This window comes from Eleginops maclovinus, chromosome 16 (genome assembly GCF_036324505.1).
Source record: "Eleginops maclovinus isolate JMC-PN-2008 ecotype Puerto Natales chromosome 16, JC_Emac_rtc_rv5, whole genome shotgun sequence".
Classification (NCBI taxonomy): Eukaryota; Metazoa; Chordata; class Actinopteri; order Perciformes; family Eleginopidae; genus Eleginops; species Eleginops maclovinus.
The window spans coordinates 10564140-10587821 of NC_086364.1; the positions used below are offsets into that span (position 1 = coordinate 10564140).

At 38.8% G+C, this 23682-nt stretch overlaps 2 protein-coding genes across 7 annotated transcripts in view; one reads left to right on the forward strand and one right to left on the reverse strand.

Moving 5' to 3' along the window:
• Window positions 1-23682, reverse strand: part of asic2 (acid-sensing (proton-gated) ion channel 2) — a 317943-nt gene that overhangs the window by 208498 nt on the left and 85763 nt on the right. The window lies entirely within an intron of this gene.
• Window positions 13498-22180, forward strand: LOC134877682 (uncharacterized). Of its 2 annotated transcripts, XM_063903274.1 has the most exons (6): window positions 13499-13800; window positions 15494-18148; window positions 18416-19377; window positions 19559-19720; window positions 19816-19905; window positions 20653-22180. In XM_063903274.1, exons 3-6 carry the CDS (start codon window positions 18433-18435, stop codon window positions 20980-20982), a joined length of 1527 nt encoding a protein of 508 aa, XP_063759344.1. In that variant the 5' UTR covers window positions 13499-13800; window positions 15494-18148; window positions 18416-18432; the 3' UTR covers window positions 20983-22180. The 2 variants fall into 2 exon arrangements, with proteins under 2 accessions (XP_063759345.1, XP_063759344.1); XM_063903275.1 differs by having other exon boundaries at window positions 13498-13800; window positions 15494-19377.

Below are 23682 nucleotides of genomic sequence, written 5' to 3' on the forward strand. Positions count from 1 at the left end.
GAACAGAGTGATGTATGTAAATAAAAAATACGCAAGTAAAAAATATCTAGTAAGTATGCTAACAAGCTAAGAGAGCCCCAATTTACCTGGAATTTAAACGTTTTTTGTTGTAACCAAGTAAAATGTTGATGTTGTTTTTCTGACCCTCGTCAACTCCTCACTGGGGTCCCACAGGGGTCGGTCCTGGGTCCATTCCTCTTCTCTAAGTTCTCTCCTTCGCTTCTCCTACTACAGCTACGCAGATGACACACAACTAATTCTCTAGACTTGCTTGAAATTATTATATCTGCAATTTCCTTGTTGTTCCGAGTTTGATTCTCTATGTTTGTTGCACTTACTGTAAGTTGCTTTGGATAAAAGTGTCATCCAAATGAAATGCAATGTATTGTTATGTAAAAACATGAAACTTGGTACAGGTATTTCTATATTTTACTACCTTGAAAAAATTGTTCTTTTCAACGTGACAACATAAAAAAATAACGTTTTTCTGCAACATGTATTTCTTATCTGATCTTCATGCTGGTTGTAACACCATCAACTCTTTTTAAGATGGTTTCAAAGTCCGAACCATACAACAGCCTTTTTACATTAACATCATCGAAACTGCAAAGGATCAATCGTTACCTTTGGACCATCATTTTTATCCATCTTTGAATCCTTTAGCAAGAGCATTCCAGCCTTACGGAGCTGCTGGTAGTAGTCACTTAGTCTTGTTTTATGTTCCTCAACGTCAAAAAAAAGCCTTGTAAAATATACTTGTTAATAAGAAACTGGAAAAACAGGAATGTGTCTAATGCAGGCAAGGCTTTTGAACATCTATGCCAATAACACACATGCACACACTCATTCACACGTTTGCAATTGCAAATTTGTCAGTTTTCACTCTCCGGGACACATCAAACAGGCACCTTCTGCCAAAGGGAAGCGCAATAGTCAAAGCTGTGACCTTTCAGCTCCCTGCTCCACCACCTCACACCCACCCATACGCACAATTTCTGACATTCATGAACATAACACAAACATGATGTGATGTGTCAATGGGAAGTGAAATCCTGAGGCAAATATCTTGGTAATATATACATATAATATTAAAATATCAAACGTTTTGTCTATTCCTGGTTTAAATTGCTGGATCCAGCACTATTAATCAATGAAATCAATAATATCATCACATTATTACACAGCTTAGTGTATACTCATTTCTGATTGGTTGCTTCCGACATTCTACGGTCTGTTGTTTCTGAATAGCAACCGTGGCAAACCAATCGATTCAATCAGTTTCTTTAAAGCAAGCTGGGGCCAAAAAAAAAAAAGCATTAGTTTTCCACTGGTTACTCCACCAGAAAAGACCTTGGAACACTTGTTGAACATTGATTTGTATATGTATAGAGAGTGATTGGTCCTGCTCACACTGTCAGGGGTTTATTTCGACAATGACCAGCTTGCTGAACATTATCCCTCTCATATTTTCATCAAGGTGTTTCATCAACAGTATTATGATTATTTTTTTCCTCCATATCCACCATTACTACTTGAGAGTATGGAAAAGGAGTATAGGCTCTGCTGCTGCCGTGGAGAGGAGACGCTGGTGCGGGAGTGAAAATGCTTCGTCTCATCACAGCAGGAGACTGACAAGTGGAGGAGAGTCAACTTTCTAAAGTAGAAACCTGAAAAGAACCTCTAATTGTCCTCCATCAGCTTCATCTTTGGCTTCACTCCTGCATTCAATGCAGATGCTGGCGAATTGCCAGGCAGCAGCAGGAGGCAGAAGAGGTGCAGCGTTTTACAGAACTTCTGTTTGTTCACTTTGCTGAAAAATCTACTAACCCTTTTTAGATATTTTTTTTCCTCTACCAGAGAGAACTTTCTGCACCCTGTTCCATTCACGGACTGATTATAAAGAGCAGTAGTACAGACAGCATGCAGTGTAGAGAGAGTAGTGTAGTAGGGGATAAGACAGATGAGAGAAGACCTAATAGAAATTAAAAAAGAGGTATCATACACTCACAAACCCACACACAGTTCCAGCATACCGTCCCATCTTTTGCTCAAGAAACTAATGACTCAAAGAAACAATTGATCCTCTGATATCTGCTTCAGACTCTATTCATCATTATATTTCTACCATTGTAGCGTATGGAGACTAGGGGTTGACATTTCGAAAGAATTGAGAATAATCTATTTTCTGATGATTTTTCTCTTCTTTCTGGCAGCCCTATGCCGCCACAGCAAAAGGTCATCGCACTGACTGCCTGTGTTTGACATTACCATTAGTTATGGTATCACCAGAGATACATTCTGTAGTCTTAACGTCTAACATTCCCTCTATGTGTAGACTTGTGTGTTTCAATAAATAATGTTTGATTAACTAAATAACAATGGCATAAAGGTCCTAGAAACTCACATTTTGAGAAACGGGGTGTAATGTCACCACACCAATAGAGATGATTATCCCGTTTTGTTGAAAAGTCATTTTCTCATGTATTTTTCAGGTTAGTAATAATTGTCAGTATGTAGCTCTTATCTTAATCTGGGTGACAGTGGAGATTTATTTACACAGTATTCTGGGGATTTATGTCGATGTTATGTCCGCAGATATAATCTAGCCTTGCAGACGGGTTGCTGCTGTTTTAAAAGGGAAATGTTTTGATATTGTACTGTACACTCTTACACTCAGTCATGTCTTTAGTGTTTTATCATGAAGGTTTAATGAGCTCCTCTAAAGTGAACCTGTATTTAAACTCCTGTATAATTTCACTCATCTATCTTTAAGGAAAGTTAAGTATGTTGTTTACTGCACTCTATAATTATAGTTGCTTTTAATCACTTCTAAGCAGGTGATAATGTGTAGAATACTGTCAGTGAATGCACGATGTTGTGGGCAAAACATGTATAGAGAGGTGTTAAATAAACCATTATTTTTTATATAATGAAGCTACAGTAATTGACACCAAATTGACACGGACATAAGCAGAAAAAAAAGTTGTTTTCTGTATGTTGATTACTTCATCTTGAAAATAATACAAACACAGACACACAGCAATCCGAGTCACAGTTGCTGACTGATAATGGTAACTGTCATAGCAACCATAGTAGCCTGAAACTAACCTTTGAATAGTAATATCACTATACAAATATAAATATGCACCCCCTGGTACCATATCAACCTTGTCCCTTTCTGGCATTGAGTTTGATTGGCAGCACCAACAATTATCAGTGATTCCCTCTTATCCATAGCCTTGGCCTCAGCTTAAGGGGCCCTTTGGTTGATATAATCCCACATCTGGATGCACATCACAACACTGAGCTTTAATGAACAGAACTGTGAAAAAATAAATAAATGTTATTGCAGAATGATAATGATTTCATCGCTCAGTTCTTCATCAGGTCAGGTCTAATCTATGGTTATAGTGTCTGGGCAACGGATCATCGTCAAAAAGAGTGCTGGAATAGTCTCAATGTAAAGGAAAAAGCCATCTGGAAATAATTTAGAGATGATGACTTTTATCTACGATTACATCTCAGTAGTTAACAGGTTTGGAACAAAAAGCACTGCTCAGAGATACAGGGAGATACGAGCAGGCTGCAACAGGACACACGCAGCCAGATCAACTCAAATAGGAGAATTTAAATCAAAGATACATATACGGAGAACTATGCAACACAACAATGTATGTGGTTTCCAAAAGTCAATGTAGACAATGCAGGCTGCCTGGACAGCAAATGGGCTTCCTCCAAAAGCAAATACAAAAGCCTGTTAGCTTTGATTTTCAAGGAAAGGCAAGGAAAGTTTATTTATATAGTACCTTTCAACACAAGGCAATTAAAAGTGCTTAACAAAAATTAAAGTCATTAAGAGCATTAAAAAACAGTTAAAAAGCAAAGACTATAAAACGAACATAAAACATGAATAACACAGGTTTAAAATACATGAATAAAAGCTACAGAGCAATGTTAGATAAGAATAGATCAAGGAAAAGCAGCGGCAAAATTAATGGATTTAAAAGTAGAAGGAGTTGCAGCTGACCTGCAGGGTTTGGGTAGTTTGTTCCAGATATTTGGAGCATTTCAGTATGAAAACAGACCGTGATAGTGGGGCCTCACGATCCTTCCAAAGGGGTTTTTAATAAAGGGGTAAAGTATCAAAGTGATACTATACGAGTACAATTGTATCCAACAAGTGATATTATTACTGCATTACTTAAGTGATATCATGTTTGTGTCATTTTCCCCCTTTATTTAAACTAAATGATGAACCTCAAGAATTCTAAGTTGAAAATTGGCAACAGAAATAACCACTACGAACTAACTGAACACTTCTTTTACCCGAATCAACGTGCGAATATGATCTTTATTTGTGGCATTAAGTAAAGCTATTGCTGTGAAAATAAATAGTAGGCAGGGGAAAATGGGACAGGAAGACTTCCAAAAAGTGACTTACATTCATATGCAGCATGAGGGCAGAGATATGAAACTGTATTGTTGCAGGAGCACTAAATGTGTGCCGAGAGGGAGTTTCACAATCAACCATGAATTACACATGAATCCATCTTTCGAATTTTAAATTGTGACTCATAAAATTGGAGAAGATTTTCCTCTATGACACCGAGAAAAATGATTGCAGGTAGAGTCATTCGGCTCTGCACAATGTGTTATCAGTCAAAACATTAATCTTTTAAATGAGCTGGAATTAGCATTTGAATTAGTCGAAAAGCAAGATGCAGAAGAAAGGAACAGATGGAGAGGGAGGATTAAGAGGAACCTGATAAGATCTGAGAAAAAAACAAACTGTAAAGCCGAATAAATGAGGCGCAGATTAGAATATTAAACAATGATGATTAAAGCACATTAAAGTGTCACTGTGAAATTCACCCTACACACACCATATGACTGTTCTCTGCAATCTCTTGCACTCCGGACTACTCTGATAAAAAGGTGATGTATTGTGTTTTTACTCACCAAGAAGTCTGCTGTCATCCACTGAAAGCAAAGAGAAATGAATGCCAACTTTCATCACTCATCAATCTGTCCATTGCTGCTGCACTCTCACACAGTCTGTCTTCATCTTCCTCGTTTTAAGAAAAGACTTCAGACACTCTTCAGTAGAGGGCTGTTTCTCTGCAGTCTCCATCACACTTTATCTCTGAAAACTGCCAAGAAAACAACTGAAGAAAATGTGTATAGGACATAACAAAGTCCACAGTGCTTTAGTTTGTGTAGGAAGTTAACAGAATGAGAAATGAATCCATCTCTCCATCTCACTCCATTACTCCTTATCTGTTACATAACTATTGCTGAAATAATATGTGCTTTTATTTCAGAGAGTCTAACGTGGATCACCCCCTTTCTTTCAATTTTCTTTAATTTATTTGTGAAGAGTTGATCATCAGACTCTGCAGGTGTCCATAACAATGGCTTTCGTCGTCAATATCAAGCTCTCTCACTAATCTGGAGTATTGCTCATGATTGTTATGATTCCTAATAAGTCTATTGATTTAGATACTTAAGCTAGTGTCTATTGCTTATTGCTCAGTTTAAAATAAAAAGCTATCCTGTGCCCATTTCTGATCGTCAAAGTATGTTTGTTGTTTGCCACAGAGTCTTATACTCTATTACTGAAGTCATCTGGGAGTCCATTAATGAAGTATTGTATCACTGGTCATCAGTTTTCAGGTACTGAATGTTTTTTGGAACGTACTCCAGTTGCAGTTAACAGTAAATTATCCTCTCACTGGCTGATGGCATACTTAGAAAATGTTATTTTGTATATGAAAGGTCTATAAGTTTAACAGCAACCTTTGAAAGATGCCTAAGGGAAATATTATGAAAATGTATTGGTTTGACAATCGTGACTTATTCATGTTTGTTATGAATAAACCATAAGTTAGTATGATATTGATTACTTCCAACACACTGTCAATTTTAAATCCAACTTCCTTGTCTTTAATGCAGAAGCAAAGATAATCATTTTCTGAGCCAGTGCAGAAAACAATCACCATACTGTACACAGAGCCTACGGTGATGATATGTTGATAGGACTCTTGATGAATATCAATGACTCAACAATTCACCTCACCTATACCAGCTTTAAAAACTCAATTTCTGGACTGTACACTGTCTTGGAAAAAAGTTGTCTCTCGACTGCAGCAATATTTAACAGCTCAGTGGTGGAGAACAGTGCAATAAGCGACTGGCTTCAAAAGAGATTTTGTTTTGAAGCCAACAAAGCCAGTCATGGCCCGAGTAGTAGCTCGAAGGAGAGCTGCTTTAATTTTCCCTGTTTCAAAACTCCCTGGCAAAGAAACCATCTCGAGGTCTAGAGGCCACAAATAAGTCTTTGCTGCTACTTTTGGAAATGCAAAGGGAAAGGAATAAAGTCTTCCTGTGAGACACAAAGATCAGATACAGGCTGAAAGTTTTACACTGGCAACTTTACTGCAACGGTTTTACACCTTACACGATAATTGCAAGGTAATGGAATAGAAAAACCACAACGTTCTGATTGAATGCTTCATGAACTGCTGGAAGTCAAAGTCAACACTGGTCTGGACTTCAATATTACTAAGTGAAGATGGAGCTGAGCTCAACTATCCAGGTATGAAATTGTCAGTCTCAACCCTTCACTGAGAACATCCACCAGAGTGCATGTGAAGGTGAGGTGGGGGGTAGGGGGGGGGACATGCAACACAGGTCTGCTGCACAACTTGATTAAAAGCTACATGTCCCTGCAAGCATTCTGGTCCGAACAACCCTCCTCTGCTCTGTGCAAGTATCACTAAAGTTTTCACATACATCTAGACGCTGGGTTAATTTTACAGTAAGATAACAACACAACTTATGAAAATGTTACATTACGGAGGCTGTTATACGTCTTTTTATGAGCCTACATTGTGTATTAGATGTGTCACATTAGCTTATTTAAACAACGCAAACCATGAGGAAGTTGCACGTTGGGCACTTCATTATATATAATGTTATGTTATGTCAGAATATATATCATTCTAACTAAGATTAAATAGAAAAGCAATGTTGAAGTTCTAGTATTTCTATGTTTCGGTTCAGTAATATGAATAACCCTGGGTTTGATGTCTGACAAGTGTGTGACTGATGCTTCTTCATTAATCAAACCCAGAACGTCCCGCCTGTCATGCAGAGCTAAAGAACACGCAGCTGGCTGCTCTAACTTATAACGCAGATTGGTTTATTTGTCTGGCCTGCTGTGAGGATTTAGTTTTTATTTTGTGTGGGAAGGACATTTTTCACATTAAACAATCCCCCCCCCCACCTAACAATCAGCTTAACATTCATGTAGCGCACAACGAAAGCCTTAAAGCTTAATGTTAACGTTGTAGCACAGCTGGAACCTGAAGGAAAATATGACACGTCATGTACGGTTGGATGCTATCTCACCTGGAGTGAAAACTGTGATGGCAGGGAAACTGATAAGGAGATAGAATGGAACAGCGCAGCAGATAAAGGAAAGATCCAGCACTTCTCATTTACTGTATACCGTATATACACACACGAACACACACAGTCAGTAATCAGGAGAGGCATCTTTATTGAGTCTGTGTGGCCAACCCTTTGCCAGGCAGTTAACTGCCATCTGTCATGGCTGCTGATCAGGCTGCAGTCGCTCCCTCACATCTGATGAAGCGGTGATCATAAAGGTGAGCAAATTAACCAGCAATTAAACTTATCTTTGTTCCTCGCTGTTCGCTTCAGACGTTTCTGACTGATAAGAGCTCACAGCAGGCAGCCTGTGAACCATACAAAGGTCCCAGTTCAGAGGCAGAGAAAAGCAGCAGTGTGTGATGTGACTGTGTGGGGATAGACATAAATAATATGTACGTTTTTGTAATTAATATGCAGTAATGATGGTAGCCTTTGAAGTTTAAGATGCGATTAAAATGAGAGAAATCAATAAAAAGATTTCCGGATTGTAATTACCACACTGTTTTAAATGTATTTATTATGCAAAAGTATGACTGGTGGACTGGGATTTTCTCTGGTATAGCCATTTACTACATAACTGGTATCTTGACATAACCTGTGTGTGTGTGTGTGTGTGTGTGTGTGTGTGTGTGTGTGTGTGTGTGTGTGTGTGTGTGTGTGTGTGTGTGTGTGTGTGTGTGTGTGTGTGTGTGTGTGTGTGTGTGTGTGTGTGTGTACGTGTGTGTGTGTGTCAAGCACTTATCGCATTATGTTATTCTTCATTGCCGTTAATGACATCCAGTTCACTCTTACTCCATCTTCACAGCGCCTTCAGACACAGACCTCATAATACGCCGAGGAGTGATGGAGGCACAGAGGCGAGGTTTAATGAGTTTTTGGGAGAGAATCTTTTGATTATTCAGAAATTGCGCATAATGAATGATATCTGGTTAAAGTATTTGGTTCCAAATGCCAGCAGTAATGAACAAAGTTATTGCTAGAGAGTCAATCCATCCACAGATAATAACTCATAGAGTAAGCTAAGTGACATAGAGCTGGTATCCTGTTGTGTTGCACATCGTTTTCAGTTATTCACTCTAAACAGACCGTGATATTTCCATTGCAATTTGAGTAACATATGTTAATGTCTTCATTTTGTCTTCATCTTGATAGGCATTGAACAGAGAAATGAACAGCTGGCCATACATGTCTTGCAGAAAAACCTCATCACTTATTAATATTTCTCCCATAGCCAATGGATCAAATGATGTATAATATTAAATCTTACTCTCATCGTGACAAAGCCTTAGGAAACTATATTTTACAGTGAATTTTTGAATTTTTTTAGCTCATTATTTTAGTCTTCTGATCCACAACTACCCTTATGTTTTGGTTCACGTTCACCTCTCTGATGAAACCCACTGTACATGCCTGCTGTGTACCAAACAAGAAACAGACAAGTTTTATTATCAGCTGGTAAACTTAGCAATGGATTTATTGTCTATAGAGGCGGATAACAGCCTCAGGAGTTGGCAAAAACTAAAGCCAAAAACATACTTTTGACAAATTCACAGTGCAGAGAGTTATATCCTCAGTTTAGTCAACACACTGTACTCTCGGGGTGGCACTGTATTGTGTGATTGGTGTTCAACATTAGGGAGTATCTCTGCCTGTTTTCACACAGGATTTATCTCTGTTTGAATACAGAACATCGATACAAAATGGTTTGTCTCTAAAAGATCCTCCTGTTCTTTTATTCCCAAACCCTGACACCAAAACTTGACATTTACCATAGATGATAAGGATCAATAAATGCTGCTCTGCTGGAAATATCCCAATGTGGAAAAGTGTCTATATTTGGTCCATTACATGCAGCAATGAGAAAAGTAAATACACCCAGAAACCAAAACATGGGGCCGAAACATGTCAAATATATCGCTTTTAACTGAATTATAGCGTATTTAGACTTTACAGGGTGGATTCGTCCATTTCCACAAAATAAATCTCTCAATGTCAATGTTTCTAATACGGGCAATATAAGGATTATAGATACAGTGCGGCATGAAAGTTACCAAATCTTTTCAAGACTTTCTCAACCAATAATGCCATCTATTTTCTCATCTATACTCTCTGAATGTGTAGGTTCCCCAGACTAACAGAGATCGATGTCAGGGACACAAACTGAACGCGCCAAATTGTTCTCTTGAATCATCTATTACACGCTCAAAGGCCTTGATCTCTAACACATAGACACACAAACACACAAACAGAGGAAGGACACAGCCGCCAACCTCTGATCCACTCATTGTCCTTTCTCCACACCCCGGATCAAAGACAGGCCCCGGGGATAAAACAAGAGCAACACTGTGGCTTCACTGCAAAATAAGTACAATGAGAATCTGTCACACAGAAAGGAGCACGCAAAGCCTGGACACAGTGCAGCTACACACTGAGAATAACTCAAATCAATCATTTTAGCTTTGTCCACAGGCTACAAGGGCGTACTATATTCTTTTTCAAATAAGCATCTGATTTATGCCTGAAAAAGTGTCATGAGAGTCATAGAGTTTGACAGTTGCTTAATTCATCATCTGAGACACGTCATCCGGGGGACAATGAGCCTGTGCTGCGATAATGACAGCTCAATTAAATCGTTTTGATGGGAAACAATACATGGCCTGAAACCTCAGTGAAGACGATGATAATAACTAGTCAACGTTTCTCTTTTAATTATTACATGAATAAATATTTCTCTGAGAAAATGATTTATGGAGCCATCCGTCATGTTGGTTCTTCTAGCTTTTATTCTTTGCTTTGTTTTTCTAAAATGAAACTAATTTGTCAGTGTAAAAACATGACACAAGGCCAGACTAATCAATAAAAACTAAATGTAAAACAATTGTGATATCCAAAGCAAAAAACAAAAAAAGGAGACTGACATCTACCCACTAGATTTAAATCTGAGGAATGTTGCTGAGTCACTTAGCAACAGATCACTGCCTTGGGTCTGATTTGTCCCTTCTCACAACAGGGGGTTTTCACAACTCAAGTCAGGACTGAGCAGATCATCTTAAGTCTGTACAGTGTGATGGTTTACAGAGATTAACTTAGTATCAACTAGTGTTTTGGTTACCTGAAATGGTAACGTTAGCATTGGCTCAAGCTTTTTTAGAAAAGGCGGATAACATTCGAGTGCTATAAACAGGTACAATCATGCAGTGTCACAATTGAGACAATGATCTTCATACATTTACATTTTTTTATTTTTTAGAACTAATGACCAAAAAACATCACCCTTAAAGAGCTCATTAATGGGCCCACGTCCTTTTCTATTCCATAGAAGGAAAGCACAGTCCACTGAGGGAGGGAACAAATGATTGTTTGACAGTGAGGCTAGTGTGTTGAGTTTAAATTGACAGTGGAACAGGGATCGGATTTTAAGAGCAGGAATTACTATTGGATTAGATTTATACCCATGGGAAGGCACTGGCTCAAGCTTTTGTAGAAATACACAATTTGGGATATTTGTGGCTAACTTTTCAACAGTAGAAAGTAGACTTTAGGACAGTTGTAAGACCCTGAGGAAACAGTTTATTTTGTGATATGGTGTTTAATAATATATGTACTTTAGTTTGACACAAAGGATTACAATACTAAAGATTTGAAGTTTTAGAAATTCATTTAGTCAATTGAGCTATTAAAATGTGCAGGAGGTCTTAGTTTCCCCTCAGATATACTGTAGAACTGATATGAGGTCCTACAGCCGCACCCAAGAGGACACCACATTTATAATGAAAAGTAGCAGGAGAGACAGGTGTTTTCTGAACGACGAGTCCCACTGAGTAAATTTTAACAGTGGATGACAGGCCGCATGACAAACACACATGCAACGTCTGCTGTGCTCCCCTAAACATAAGGCCTGTTAATGTAGCAGACATTGCAGATCATTACTCCCTCTTTTCTTCCCCACAGTAAAGCCTGCCAGCCCCCCCCCTCGACTGTCACCGACCTCTCTCAGCCCCGACAACCTCCCATCTGCTCGCCAGTTCACCCGGGGACGATCAGACAGAAGAGCAACCAGGGAGCAGATCTAAAGGCGGCAAATCCACTCTGCATGCAACAGAGCAGCCACCGCTACAGGACAAACCACTGCATTCAGACCCACTAATGAAGTCAAACAGTCAGCACATTATGTAATCAGACAGGGAAAAATGTCTTGCTAAGGGGCAGTGAGTCTTTCAAGGCATTTGAAACGGCACTGTGAATAGATATGACGTAAAAACAGACGCACACTTTATGGTTTGCTTCAATCTCATGCAGGTCAGCAAGCACGCAGAGTCAATTCTAAATATGTTCAGCTAAAAGGTTGAAGTAAAGTTTCATCTCCTGATGGACACACACCATTACATTTGATCAAATGTTTCAAATGTTCTCCGCTGCGTTCACATTCACTTCTCGTCTCTCAGATAGAGTTTGTCACACTGCAGCTGAACCACGGGCGTCTCTCCTCAGTGGAGAGCTCAATCCTGTGAGGTTTACAAATATTCCACATGAAGGGAAATGAAGGCACACATTCAGCAACTTCCCCTACTGCCAGATATTGATATCCACATACAGTTTATTGACAACATTATTTTAGCTGGACGGGTAATTGTCTCGATCTGCAGATTTTAATCTAATACTTATTTTTTCCTCTTGAATCCAGATACAGAATGTATGTTAACACTCTTTGAACACTTTTTCCTCCTGTTACAAGCTGCTGTTGGCGACGTCTGTGAAACGCAGAGCCACGTTTGCGACAGTTGGAGATGAAAAGCTGCTACAGAATGTTTGGGATGCTGCTCTTTACTTATGAATATGAAGACAAACAAATTTGCAAGCAACAACATTTCTGTGTATTTACCAAACCATTGAGGGTGTCTCTCACTGAAGTAGCTTATGCGCCATTATGTCAACATGTTGTGTTTTGTTGCTGCATTGCATTATTGCAGAAACAATAAGCCAACTCAGATGTGTTACTGTTAAAGCTGTTTGAAGCAACTTTTTATATATTCAGAAGTCAATCTGACAAGAAAGAGAAACAAATGTGTTAACAGGAAAAATAACAAAAGCAAAAAATCAATCAAGACAATAAAAAAGTTTTAAACTAGAGAACAACAAAACGGTAAAGAAGGGAATCACAAGCTAACAGGTCTACTTAAACTCGGGTCTTTTTGCTGAATAGATAGTTTTGTTATTATATATTATATTACATGCCAGAGGGGTTATCTAATACACAAAAGTATGTTCGGGTACGGTTTTCAAACACAGATTTTGCAAACCTACGCAGGATTTCAAAAGTTAAACAACTACAAATGTGACCCGACGTACTCTTTTATTTTCTTCACCACAGATTCATTGAAGTGTTGCAAAGAAAACCTGCGGGTCAAAACCAAGCCACTGCCCTAAATTGACCTGTTGTAATTTAAACTGTGCCATTTAAGGTCAGTGTTCCTGTTCTGCAGTCAAAACACACACATGCTTCAACATCCTCTCACTCAGATGATTCATACAGTCAGTGTGCTTGCAGAGGGAGTGGAAAAGCCCAGGAGATGAGCTGTAAGCAGCAAACCCTAAATGCGACAGAAGATGATCCACTGAAAGGTTAAACAAGTTCGACAAGGAGGAGGACGAGGAGAGGAAGGTTTAAGTGATGTCGAGAAAGAGGAGGGGGTGAAGGAGTTTCATGGATGAGACAGGAAATGAACCCCGAAGAAACAAGAGACGTACCATGGGGAGGACTCACTGAGTGATGGAGAAGAAGGGGGGTTGTGGATATTGTAGTGCCAGCTGCTGCACTGTAAAACATTACAGCTCTGTTTAGTTAAGTCCACTTACTTCCTCTCTTTAACACAAAGAGCTCTAACAAGTTTTGGATTTTGAACTCATCTGCGTGAGTTTTAAAAAGTAGAACTTACTGTTATTAATTGTGTTGACTATTTGAAAATGTTATCAGATCAGTATGTGTTGATTGAACTTGGGTTTCAAAGTTATCAGATGGGGGGGCGGGGCGTGGGGGAAAAGGCGGGAGTGGGCCAATGGGAGCTACAAAATTAATATTTGGACTTTTGAGTTTAATTGTCTTCTTTAATTCATGGCAAGGTTGAAGCATGAACAGAATAATTTAAACACCGCAGATAAGTCATATATCATATCGAAATACAGACACTTTGTAGTAAATGATCAAGGACTACTTCGACACGCGGGAAGAGACTATGCCTGACAACGGCCTAGAACCGAGGCGGAGTAACACGACGCGGGGACCGAAGTGACGAGTGGTGAACGTGTCGAAGCAGATTTTTTTTACACGAGGCTGAGGAACAGCAGGTGAGTTTAATTATCTCTAATTAAGTCTTTTAACATTAACCTCATGTGTAGTAACGTAATAACGTTAAATGTGTAGGTTGTGCTTTTTTAATAGCCTGAAAATGTGTCTGCAACATTAGTTTTTATTCGAGCCCGACATGAGTTAGCTAGTTTGCTAGTTAGCCACCTAACGGTTGAGGCTGCGTGTTAGGGCTGCTGTCACTTCGTGCTCGTGCTTTGCTCACTCTTTGTATTTTATATTGACTAGTTACTCCAATTCATTTAGTAAAGTTGTTTTAACATGGATATTATGCCGATAATTAATAATGAGCAGCATGCGCTGTTTTCCTCGGTCCCCTATTACCGGTATGTTTTACACAGACAGATGGAGACCGTCACGGTAGCGTATCGCTACCCAGGACATTATTAAGAGACTGAGTGTAAATGTTGCCTGTGTGTTTGTCTATGTGTTCCGTTATCTTCATACTGTTTTCAAATCGTTTATCAACCATGTCATTTATCATACCCGCTACGGCAGTTTATTATAATCTTGCAAGTACCAGCATTACAACTTTCTGTTTAATACCATTTACCATTAACGTCACCTGTTCTTTTGCAATAACCACTCAAACAAGTATGTCGTTGTTAAATTCCATGTCCGTTTATTTAGTTTAGTTACATGTTAACACAGCGTAAATGTTCGTCTCACCAGCCTCGTCTGGTGTTTGTATTTGGGGTTGCGTGCCGCGTCAACGCGGTTTAAATTCACGTCACGACTTCCGGGTAAACCGGAAGTGACCCTGTGTTGTCTTAATTATTTTTATTGCTGTTTTTATATATTTTGGCTATGCCAAAATAGGAGCAATAGTACACTGTTTACGTGCTTAAAGGTTTTCTAGTTTATAGAGGGAGAATGGTAGCTGTTTAAAGCTGTTTTCATTTTTATTGCCTTATGGGCCTTCATTTGGGAAAATAAACGATCCCATCATTTTCCTTGGTGTTTACCACCAAGTTCAAGTCGCTCGAACACATCTACCCATGACAGCTTGCAATTTGATGAATTAACTGAAAATGAACGTCATTTATAGATAAAAAATATATAGTTTTAACTAACGTTAAGTGTCTGAGAACTGTTGAATTATTACTTTGGTTGACAGAGGAGTAGGCTGATGACAGAGGAGAGGATCTGTGATGGCACAGGGCTGTTTACCAGTTTAAACCATTGAGTTGAACAGATTGTAAAATATATTTATTTTAATGTTTAGTCAGAGAGGTAGGAAAGGAAGGATAGGATATTAAATGCTTAACTAATCATTATCAACAGGTTGGAGGTTTTAGAGCCTACTTAACTCATGTTGGCACTACTGATGAATTGAAAAATAATATTGATTTGTGTTTTTGTTTTATTCAGTTTATAATGTAATATTCAACATCACAATTTACAGTCTTCAAAATTAACAGCAACACTACTTATAACAAACCCAAACTGAATATTTTAAACACCATAAAGGTTGTAATTCTTGCAGGGTTGTTGAATCATACTGCATAAGTGTTAGCTAAACGTAATCCAATAAACTAAATGTAATTGAAAATAACATAGAATATTGGTTTATAGTTGTTGTTGTTTTTTTGTAGTTAATAGATAACTGTTCTTAACCACTAATTGTCTAAATAAATGTTATGTTAATTTCATTTTTAATTTTTCTGTTCACAGAATTCAAGCACGTCCAGTTCATGTGGAAATGTAAGTTTTGTGCCTTTTCCTCCAGTGGCCAAGGAAAAATAATACAGCATTATAAAGAGCATCATGGACATCACCGGAGGTGTTCAGGCCTTGTCTGCATTTATCAAGACTGTTTGAACACATTTCAAACCCAAACTGAACTTAAAAACCACTTGAAAGAACATTCAAAAGGTCATAAAATTGTGACCAAGTTATGCTGTGATTTGTGTACATTCTCAGAGCCTAGTAACATTATCAAATATTGTGCCCATCTGAAGACTCATTTGAGGAACAGGGAAACAGTTAAATGTCCGTTTGCAGGTTGCTCTTTCAAGTCCAATGTACTGTCAACATTTACTTCTCATAGAAGTCGCTATCATAGGTTGTCCACCTTAAACAGTTTAAGACCAGAGCTTTTTGTACACCATGCACTTACAAATGCAGTGCTAGAAGAGGATTCTGTTTCTGGGACTGAGGCATCAACTTCATATGATTCAGTACCCGAGGGTGTACCTCCTCTTGAAAATGGAGAGGCAATTAAACGTCAGTTGGCATCTTTATTTATCCGTATGCAAACAATTCTGCATGTTTCAAATTCTGCAGTACAGGAAGTAATTGATGAGTTATTTGACATTGGAGACTTTGCTTATAAAAATATTAAAACAATTATAGAGAAAGTTTTGGAGGAAAATAACTGTGCAGCTGATGCCTCTGTTGTAACATCATTGTCTGATGAAATACAATCGTTGAACCCACTCAAATTTCTTTCAAGAGCAGGGCCTTTGGGCACAGAACGTAAAAGGCAGTCATTTTACAGAAAGATTTTTACAGTGATTGAACCGGTTGAATATGTGCTAAATCCACAAGAAAAAAATCATTCATTTGTTTATGTTCCTATTTTAGATTTGTTAAGTAAGTTGTTGGAAAGAAGTGAGATTCTAGAGAAATTACAGAGATCCAATGGACAGGAAGGTCATTACTGCTCATTTCAAGATGGTGAATACTTTAAAGAAAACAAACTTTTTGCTGAAGAATTAGGCATAGCTCTTGGCTTATACATTGATGATTTTGAAATCTGTAATCCATTGGGAACTTCAAGAAAGAAACATAAGTTGTGTGGTATATATTGGGTGATAGCTAACTTACCCATAAGACTTAGATCAACATTATCATCAATTTATCTAGCTGCATTGTGCAAAACTGTACATATAAAACAATATGGTTACAGCAAAGTTTTGGAGCCTCTGATTAGAGACCTTCAGCATTTAGAGACGACTGGTGTATTTGTGAAAAGACTTGGGTCTTGTGTCAAAGGTACTGTTTTGTATGTGTCTGCCGATAACTTAGGTGCACACTCCCTTGCTGGATACCAAGAGTCTTTCAACGTGGAGAAATTTTGCAGATTTTGTTTGGCTAACCTTAAAGATATTCAGCATCATGATGTCAGAAGTGGGGCATTTACTTTGAGAACACCAGAACTGTTTGATGAAGCCATTAATGTGCTTAACACAACTAATGCCTCGTGTGTTCATGGTTTGAAGAGAGACTGTCCTTTAAGCAGACTTGCCCACTTTCATCCTGTAAAAGGTTTTCCACCTGATTTTCTGCACGATTTATTGGAGGGAATTGTACCTGTGGAACTATGCATATGTCTTTCAGATCTTATTGCTAAAAAGTATTTCACATTGAATGATCTTAATGATAGAATAGCATCATTTCCTTTTCAGTTTTCTGACAAAACTAACAGGCCTCAGACAATACCAACAAACTTTTCAAAAAAAAGAACAATTGGTGGCAACGGACACGAGAACTGGGCACTTCTGAGATTTCTTCCACTGTTGATTGGCCATCATGTTCCAGAGAGTGAAAAGACTTGGTCTGTGATCCTTGAACTGAAAGACATTGTGGAGGTGTTATCAAGCCCCTCTTTCACAACAGAAACCCTGTGCTACCTACAAGCCAAAATTTCTGACCACAGACAGTTGCTCTTAGAATTATTTCCTGGTACTAAATTACGCCCTAAACATCATTATCTTGAACATTATCCTGTTCTGATTCAGAAATTTGGACCATTAATTGAGTTCTGGACAATACGATTTGAGGCAAAACATTCTTTTTTTAAAAGAATGGTTCACAATACTGGCAATTTCAAAAATATTCTGCACACGTTGGCCACAAGACATCAACTGATGTTGTCATATTACTTGGAGATGCCAACTATTTTCAAGCCAAGCATTGAGACTGGACGAGTATCAGTTGTGTCTGTGGGCATCCTAGATGCTGCAATCAGAGAGGCTGTATGGAATAAGTTTGAAGGTCTGGACTCTGTTTCACTCACCTCCATTGCTTACTTGAATGGGACAAAATATTCTAAAGGCATGGTACTCTCAGTTGGACAGACGTGTGGACTGCCAGATTTTGGGAGAGTATTGGAGATCTGTGTAGTGGATGGTTACATATCATTCATTACTGAACTATTCACAGCGACCTTCCAAGAGCATTTCAGGTGTTACCAGCTTGCCAGAAGAGATCCTGCAACAATTGTGGTCATTGATCCGGACCGTCTGAATGACTACATTCCCCTTGCTGCATACCCTGTTGAAGAAAAGCTGCTCGTCACTCCAAGGACATTCATGTTACATTAAGGTAATATTTGATTGGGTTGGTTTGTCATAAATTTAAACAAACTCTTAATCTTTGGACCACATAACGGGATATAAACTGCACTTTAAAGGTTAGACGACACTATTTGCTATATAACGATGTAGTGTAGAAATGGCTACCTGATCTCTGAATTCACCCTCCCTATCTGTTGTAATCTCTCTGCTGTTTTAACTCCATTCACAGCTTCTTTTAGATTTATGTTATTTACTGTTTAATGAAGCGTTTTCTTGTTTGTTCACTGTGTTTCAGTTCTTGGTATCTCATCAATGATGCTTCTCAGAGTCATCGTCTCACCTCAGGAAATAAGACGTGTCACCCTACAGGAGGTTCCCCCATCAGTTGATGAGCTATGTGTAGTTCTGGGCAACACTCTGGGCCTCCGTGGGAAGTTCCTTTTACAGTTTGAAGATCCAGACTTTGGGAATGAGCTCTGCAATTTGACAGACATCAAGGACCTACCAACTGAACGAGCCACACTGAAAGTTCTGTTCACGTTTTCTGAACCAGTTTCTGACTCGACATTAGATACTGCAAGCCTTAGTTCCCAGAATAGTGCAAGCCCCGAGCCCCCTAGTAGTGGTGATTCTTCAGAATGGCCTGATCCCTTTGTTATTTCAGATTTCTCCCATGACGTTGAGTTTCAGCTGAGGGTAGCAAATGATGCCTATGCCAAGGATGGAGCTGTGACGGTCATCTCAAAGAGTGTGAAGAGTGAAATACTGGACAGACTGGCTGATAGCATAACCAGAATCACTTGCTATCCAAGTAAAGACAATTTAGAAAGCGTAGCCAAAGCTCTTGTTGCAAAGCATCCTTGTCTCAGGGAGCCGGGTTCAGGTAAAGGATGGTACTGCTGGAGATTCAGCCTGATATTCAAGATGGGCAATTACCGTCAGAGGATGATGGCAGCTGGATGCCCTGAAGTTCTTGTAAATAAAAGAAAAAGACAGGGAAACACCAAGCCAGTCAAGAAGGCAAAAAAGGGAGAGATCCACTACTTACCAGAGCCACCTGATGGACAAACTACTGTTAAATCAGAGAAGGATCGTGAGACCATGCTTTTGGAAGTGCAGAAGAGAGAGCCAGATTTGCACCTGCTCGATGAATTGATGACTGCAACATTCTCCCAGCGAAGACAAGAGATCATTGGTGACGAGCCACTCATTGCTGCAGTCAAGGACAGATGGCCTGCATTGTTTAGTGAGAGACAGGTAATTCTTTGCCAACTGAGTACAGCATAGAAATCCTATATTTTGTTGTTTTAGGTAGTCAAACTATGCACTATATGTTGCAATCATATTTGTGTTTCCCTTGTGTCCCTTAGAGCTCTATGCTGCTCTTATTTTCCCTCACTCATTGCCCTTTTCTCTGCTGTAATATTATTGGTTTCAGCTCAGTGCTGAGTTCAGTAGAATCGTCACCAAAGACCTGCTGGAGTCATTCCTGGATGGACTTGATGCCTTGGTGCCAGATGTTCTACAGATGTACGGAGAAGCTGCTGCATCAGGCAGGAGGGTGCGCCTGAGCAGTGTTCTCAGTTGTCTTCAAAAGGAGGTATGTACTGCACAGAAATCATTTCTTGTTAATGTACTAAAATTAGTATTCTGGCTTGGGTATCTTATTCACAAACTCTTGTCTTGTTCTTGTAGGACACGAACCAAAACAAAAGAACAGCTGTCCTACTTGGTCTTCCATGCTACCTTGCAGAAGATTCCTCTGACATAATCAGGATGTGTGATGTAAGACACCGTATTTACACATTTTATATTACATTGTTTTGTTTTAACATTTTTTATTTTCATAAGTCGTAAGGGGTAATTTTTTACAAATAAAATAGTAAATGAGTGAAAAATTAATGAAATGTGCCCTTAATTTAAATTGAAAATGTAATGAAACCTAAAATGCAGTAACTTAACCAATATGTAATAAAATATCCAGACTTATATTGTTTTTAAATAATGTAATGTTAACTTATCACATTAGGCTACTTTTTAAAATAGCTTAGTATAGTATATACTATATATAGTATAGTATATCAGAGAAGGGTTTGCTGAGATGATAAAGTAGTAGGCTACATCCTAGATTTATTTTTTTGGACCACATGTTATATGCTAGTTAAGAGGTGTGTCCCGGAGTTTCTGTCCATGTGCATGTAGCTGTATGATGCATAGTCTATTATAATCATTCTTTCATTTCAAATGCAATGTATATAACATTGAATTCTTATTCATACTTAAAATCAGAATATACTACATTTTTGAGAAATAGAGAACATTCAGTACATTTTCTCTCAGTTTAGCTCCTCCTAGTGGCCAAAATTACTGTTGGTTTGTTTTATTATTTGGGCTTAACAATGAACATTCAGAAAGGCAATGACAACACTCACTCAATTAATGTCAAAGACATTTGTAGCCTTTCTCTATTAGCCTAGCAGTGATGTTTAAGTCAGTCAGTTAAGATGTGTGTTTTTGTCTTTATGTTTTCAGGCTCATGGTGAAACCCTTGACGTGCTAATGAGCGGGATGCAAGTTGGACTGTTGATTGGACACGAAGGCCCTCTGCATGATGCATTTCCATTGGATGTTTTCAACGTGGCTCTGGTAGTAGAGGAGAAGATCATCCTACATGACCTCCGAGATGTGTCCACAGGCTTTGCCATGTTACTGGGTGCAATCTACTGCCTAAACCTTGAGTACCCACGTAATATGAAGTATTCTTTTGAGTTCCTGCAGAGGGTTGTCATGAACATTAAACCGGACCAATGTTCAGCCAGAATCCATGGACTCAGAAATAAACTGCTTAGATATCGCATGTAAACAAAGAAATGCACTCGTCAAGCAACTACTAGGAGGCAGCAGTTATTTGGGAAGCTTGCCTTGTTCTTTACACTAGCATACAGGTTTTCATCGGCTTAGTTTGTTCAGCACAAGTCAGGTATGCGTGACAAATGTGTCACTTGTGAAGTTGAAAAATCTGAAATTGTTGAAAAATCTAAAATAGTTCAAATGTGCAAAACATTTTGAGGTATAATGAAAACAAACTTGTTTCGAATTGTGGTTAAAGAATCTTTTAGACGTGGATGTTGATGTTTTGTAAAGCTCTGCGTATACCACATTTTTCCTCTGTACAACTTTGCCATACTTATTCTCTCATTGACAGTTTTAAAATTGTGTTCAATTAACACAAATTTAAGTGAGGATAAGTAAGTAAGTATTTATAATGTACACCATTGTTTTTGTTCATATGACGATATGGACCGGTTATCTCACTTTTTGCCTCTTATGACACCTGCCCATCTGTCCCCCTTTCCCCAGCACTCTCGGTTGTCAACCTCAGTGAGGCCTGTTTTGATGCCAAGACATGTTTAAGATGTATCAATGTTCCACATTGTTCATATTCATGTCGAGATTTTATGATTATCTGTTTACTATCTCACATACCTCATTGTTCAACCCCACCTCACCTTCTTTCTTTCTACGAGTCCACCCTCTGTCTCGCTGTCTGTCTGCAAGTCCACCCTCTGTCTGTCTGTCAGTCCACCCTCTGTCAGTCCACCCTCTGTCTGTCTGTCTGTCTGTCTGTCCACCCTCTGTCTGTCTGTCTTGTCTGTCTGCAAGTCCACCCTCTGTCTGTCTGTCTTGTCTGCCTGCAAGTCCACCCTCTGTCTGTCTGTCTTGTCTGTCTGCAAGTCCACCCTCTGTCTGTCTGTCTTGTCTGTCTGCAAGTCCACCCTCTGTCTGTCTGTCTGCAAGTCCACCCTCTGTCTGTCTGTCTTGTCTGTCTGCAAGTCCACCCTCTGTCTGTCTGTCTTGTCTGTCTGCAAGTCCACCCTCTGTCTGTCTGTCTTGTCTGTCTGCAAGTCCACCCTCTGTCTGACTGTCTTGTCTGTCTGCAAGTCCACCCTCTGTACATTACAGAGACATACATTGGGTATGGCATGTTAAAACCTTTAACTTCTGTTAAAGTTTATATAAATGTATTTATAAAATAAATGTTCTTGGACAAATGCAAGAATTCAGTGTGAAGCTCTGTCATTTACCATGCAAGTTGAAACAAATTTAGAATTTTAATCCTCTTAACTTTAAATGGGGAGTCGTATAAATACGGCTAAGTTAGTTTAACTCAGAACTGTGAGTTACAATAATAATGAAATATCTGTTTGTTTTACTAGCTAAAGAATGTTATTGTATTGATAATGTTTAAAAAAAATGTTGTTTTAACTCACAGTATCAAGTTTAAACAAGATGTGATTAAAAGTTTTCATGTATCAATGATGTATAACTATATTTTGTTTCAACTAATGGTATCAAGTTAACATTACAAGTGATTAAAAGTTAAGTCAACTTTGACAACTTAAAAAACAACATTGTGACAACTAGAACAGTGTAGTATAATCAACCTTTTGAACTTTATTTTCAGAGTTGAAACAAAGGTAATCTTAAATTGAGTTAACTTGCAGTTTTAAGGCAGCAGGTGAACCTTCATTTGCAAGTTGAACTGACCTGAAATGTCTTACAGTGTGATGGAGCTGCATACGCTCTGTTCAGCTGGTAATGGGAGCGTGCGAGCTGTTAGCGCATGACTCAGCGCTGATGGGTCACACCAAGGCCATGAATGAATGACACAGCACCTGCAGCTAGAGGACGACTTCAAAGCAACATGTTGGTACTGCAACGCTGTTTGTATGCAAGTGTGTGTGAATATTGTATTGTTTAGGCAGCCACAACTTTAATAAATGTATAAACAAAACCAACTTGTTTCAACTAAAAATCATTTGGCTGTAGCAGATTCAGATAAAACAACCCTGAGAATCATGTCATTTCTGATCTCACAATCCCGGAGGAGCAAGATGAAGAGCAGGTAGAGCACAGGCAGATGGGAGGGAGAAGAGAAGCACGATGATGCCACAGAAGGATGAGTCTGAGATAGTGATTGTTTCATGAAGACCTGACTCCTCTCTTTGTAGGCCACTGTGCTTGCTAGGTCAGCTAAATATAGTACGAGTCTCAACAATTGAGGCTAATCTTTGCAGATGGGATGTGTGCGGCGCGGCGGTGGTAGCAGCAGGGATGGATGTAGTCTCAGGCTACTGCAACAGAGCGTATAAACCCCTCCTACACACACACGGTCTCTCCCACAAATATCAAACCCAACAGCTCGGTCGTGAATTCTCTGTCATTTTGCACTTTAATTCATATCTCCGTATGTTCATGCAGGGGTAAAAGGAGTTGCTTAGCAACTTCACTCCAGACTGACACTTTTGTGCTTGTTTCTATCCCTTCCAAAAATATACTCCCTGAGTGTGTATCCATTTTCTCTACTCTTTAACAACACCAACACACACACCAATCAATATGGAGTAACTACTTCTTTCAGCAGTGTTTAAGGTGTAATACAGAGCTGAACGATTTGTTTTATATAGCGCTCAAATGTTATCCGCCTTTTCTGAAATTACTGCGCTTGATAAAAGAATAACATATTAATCCTTCAGACACAAGTTAATGTAAATAAGAATC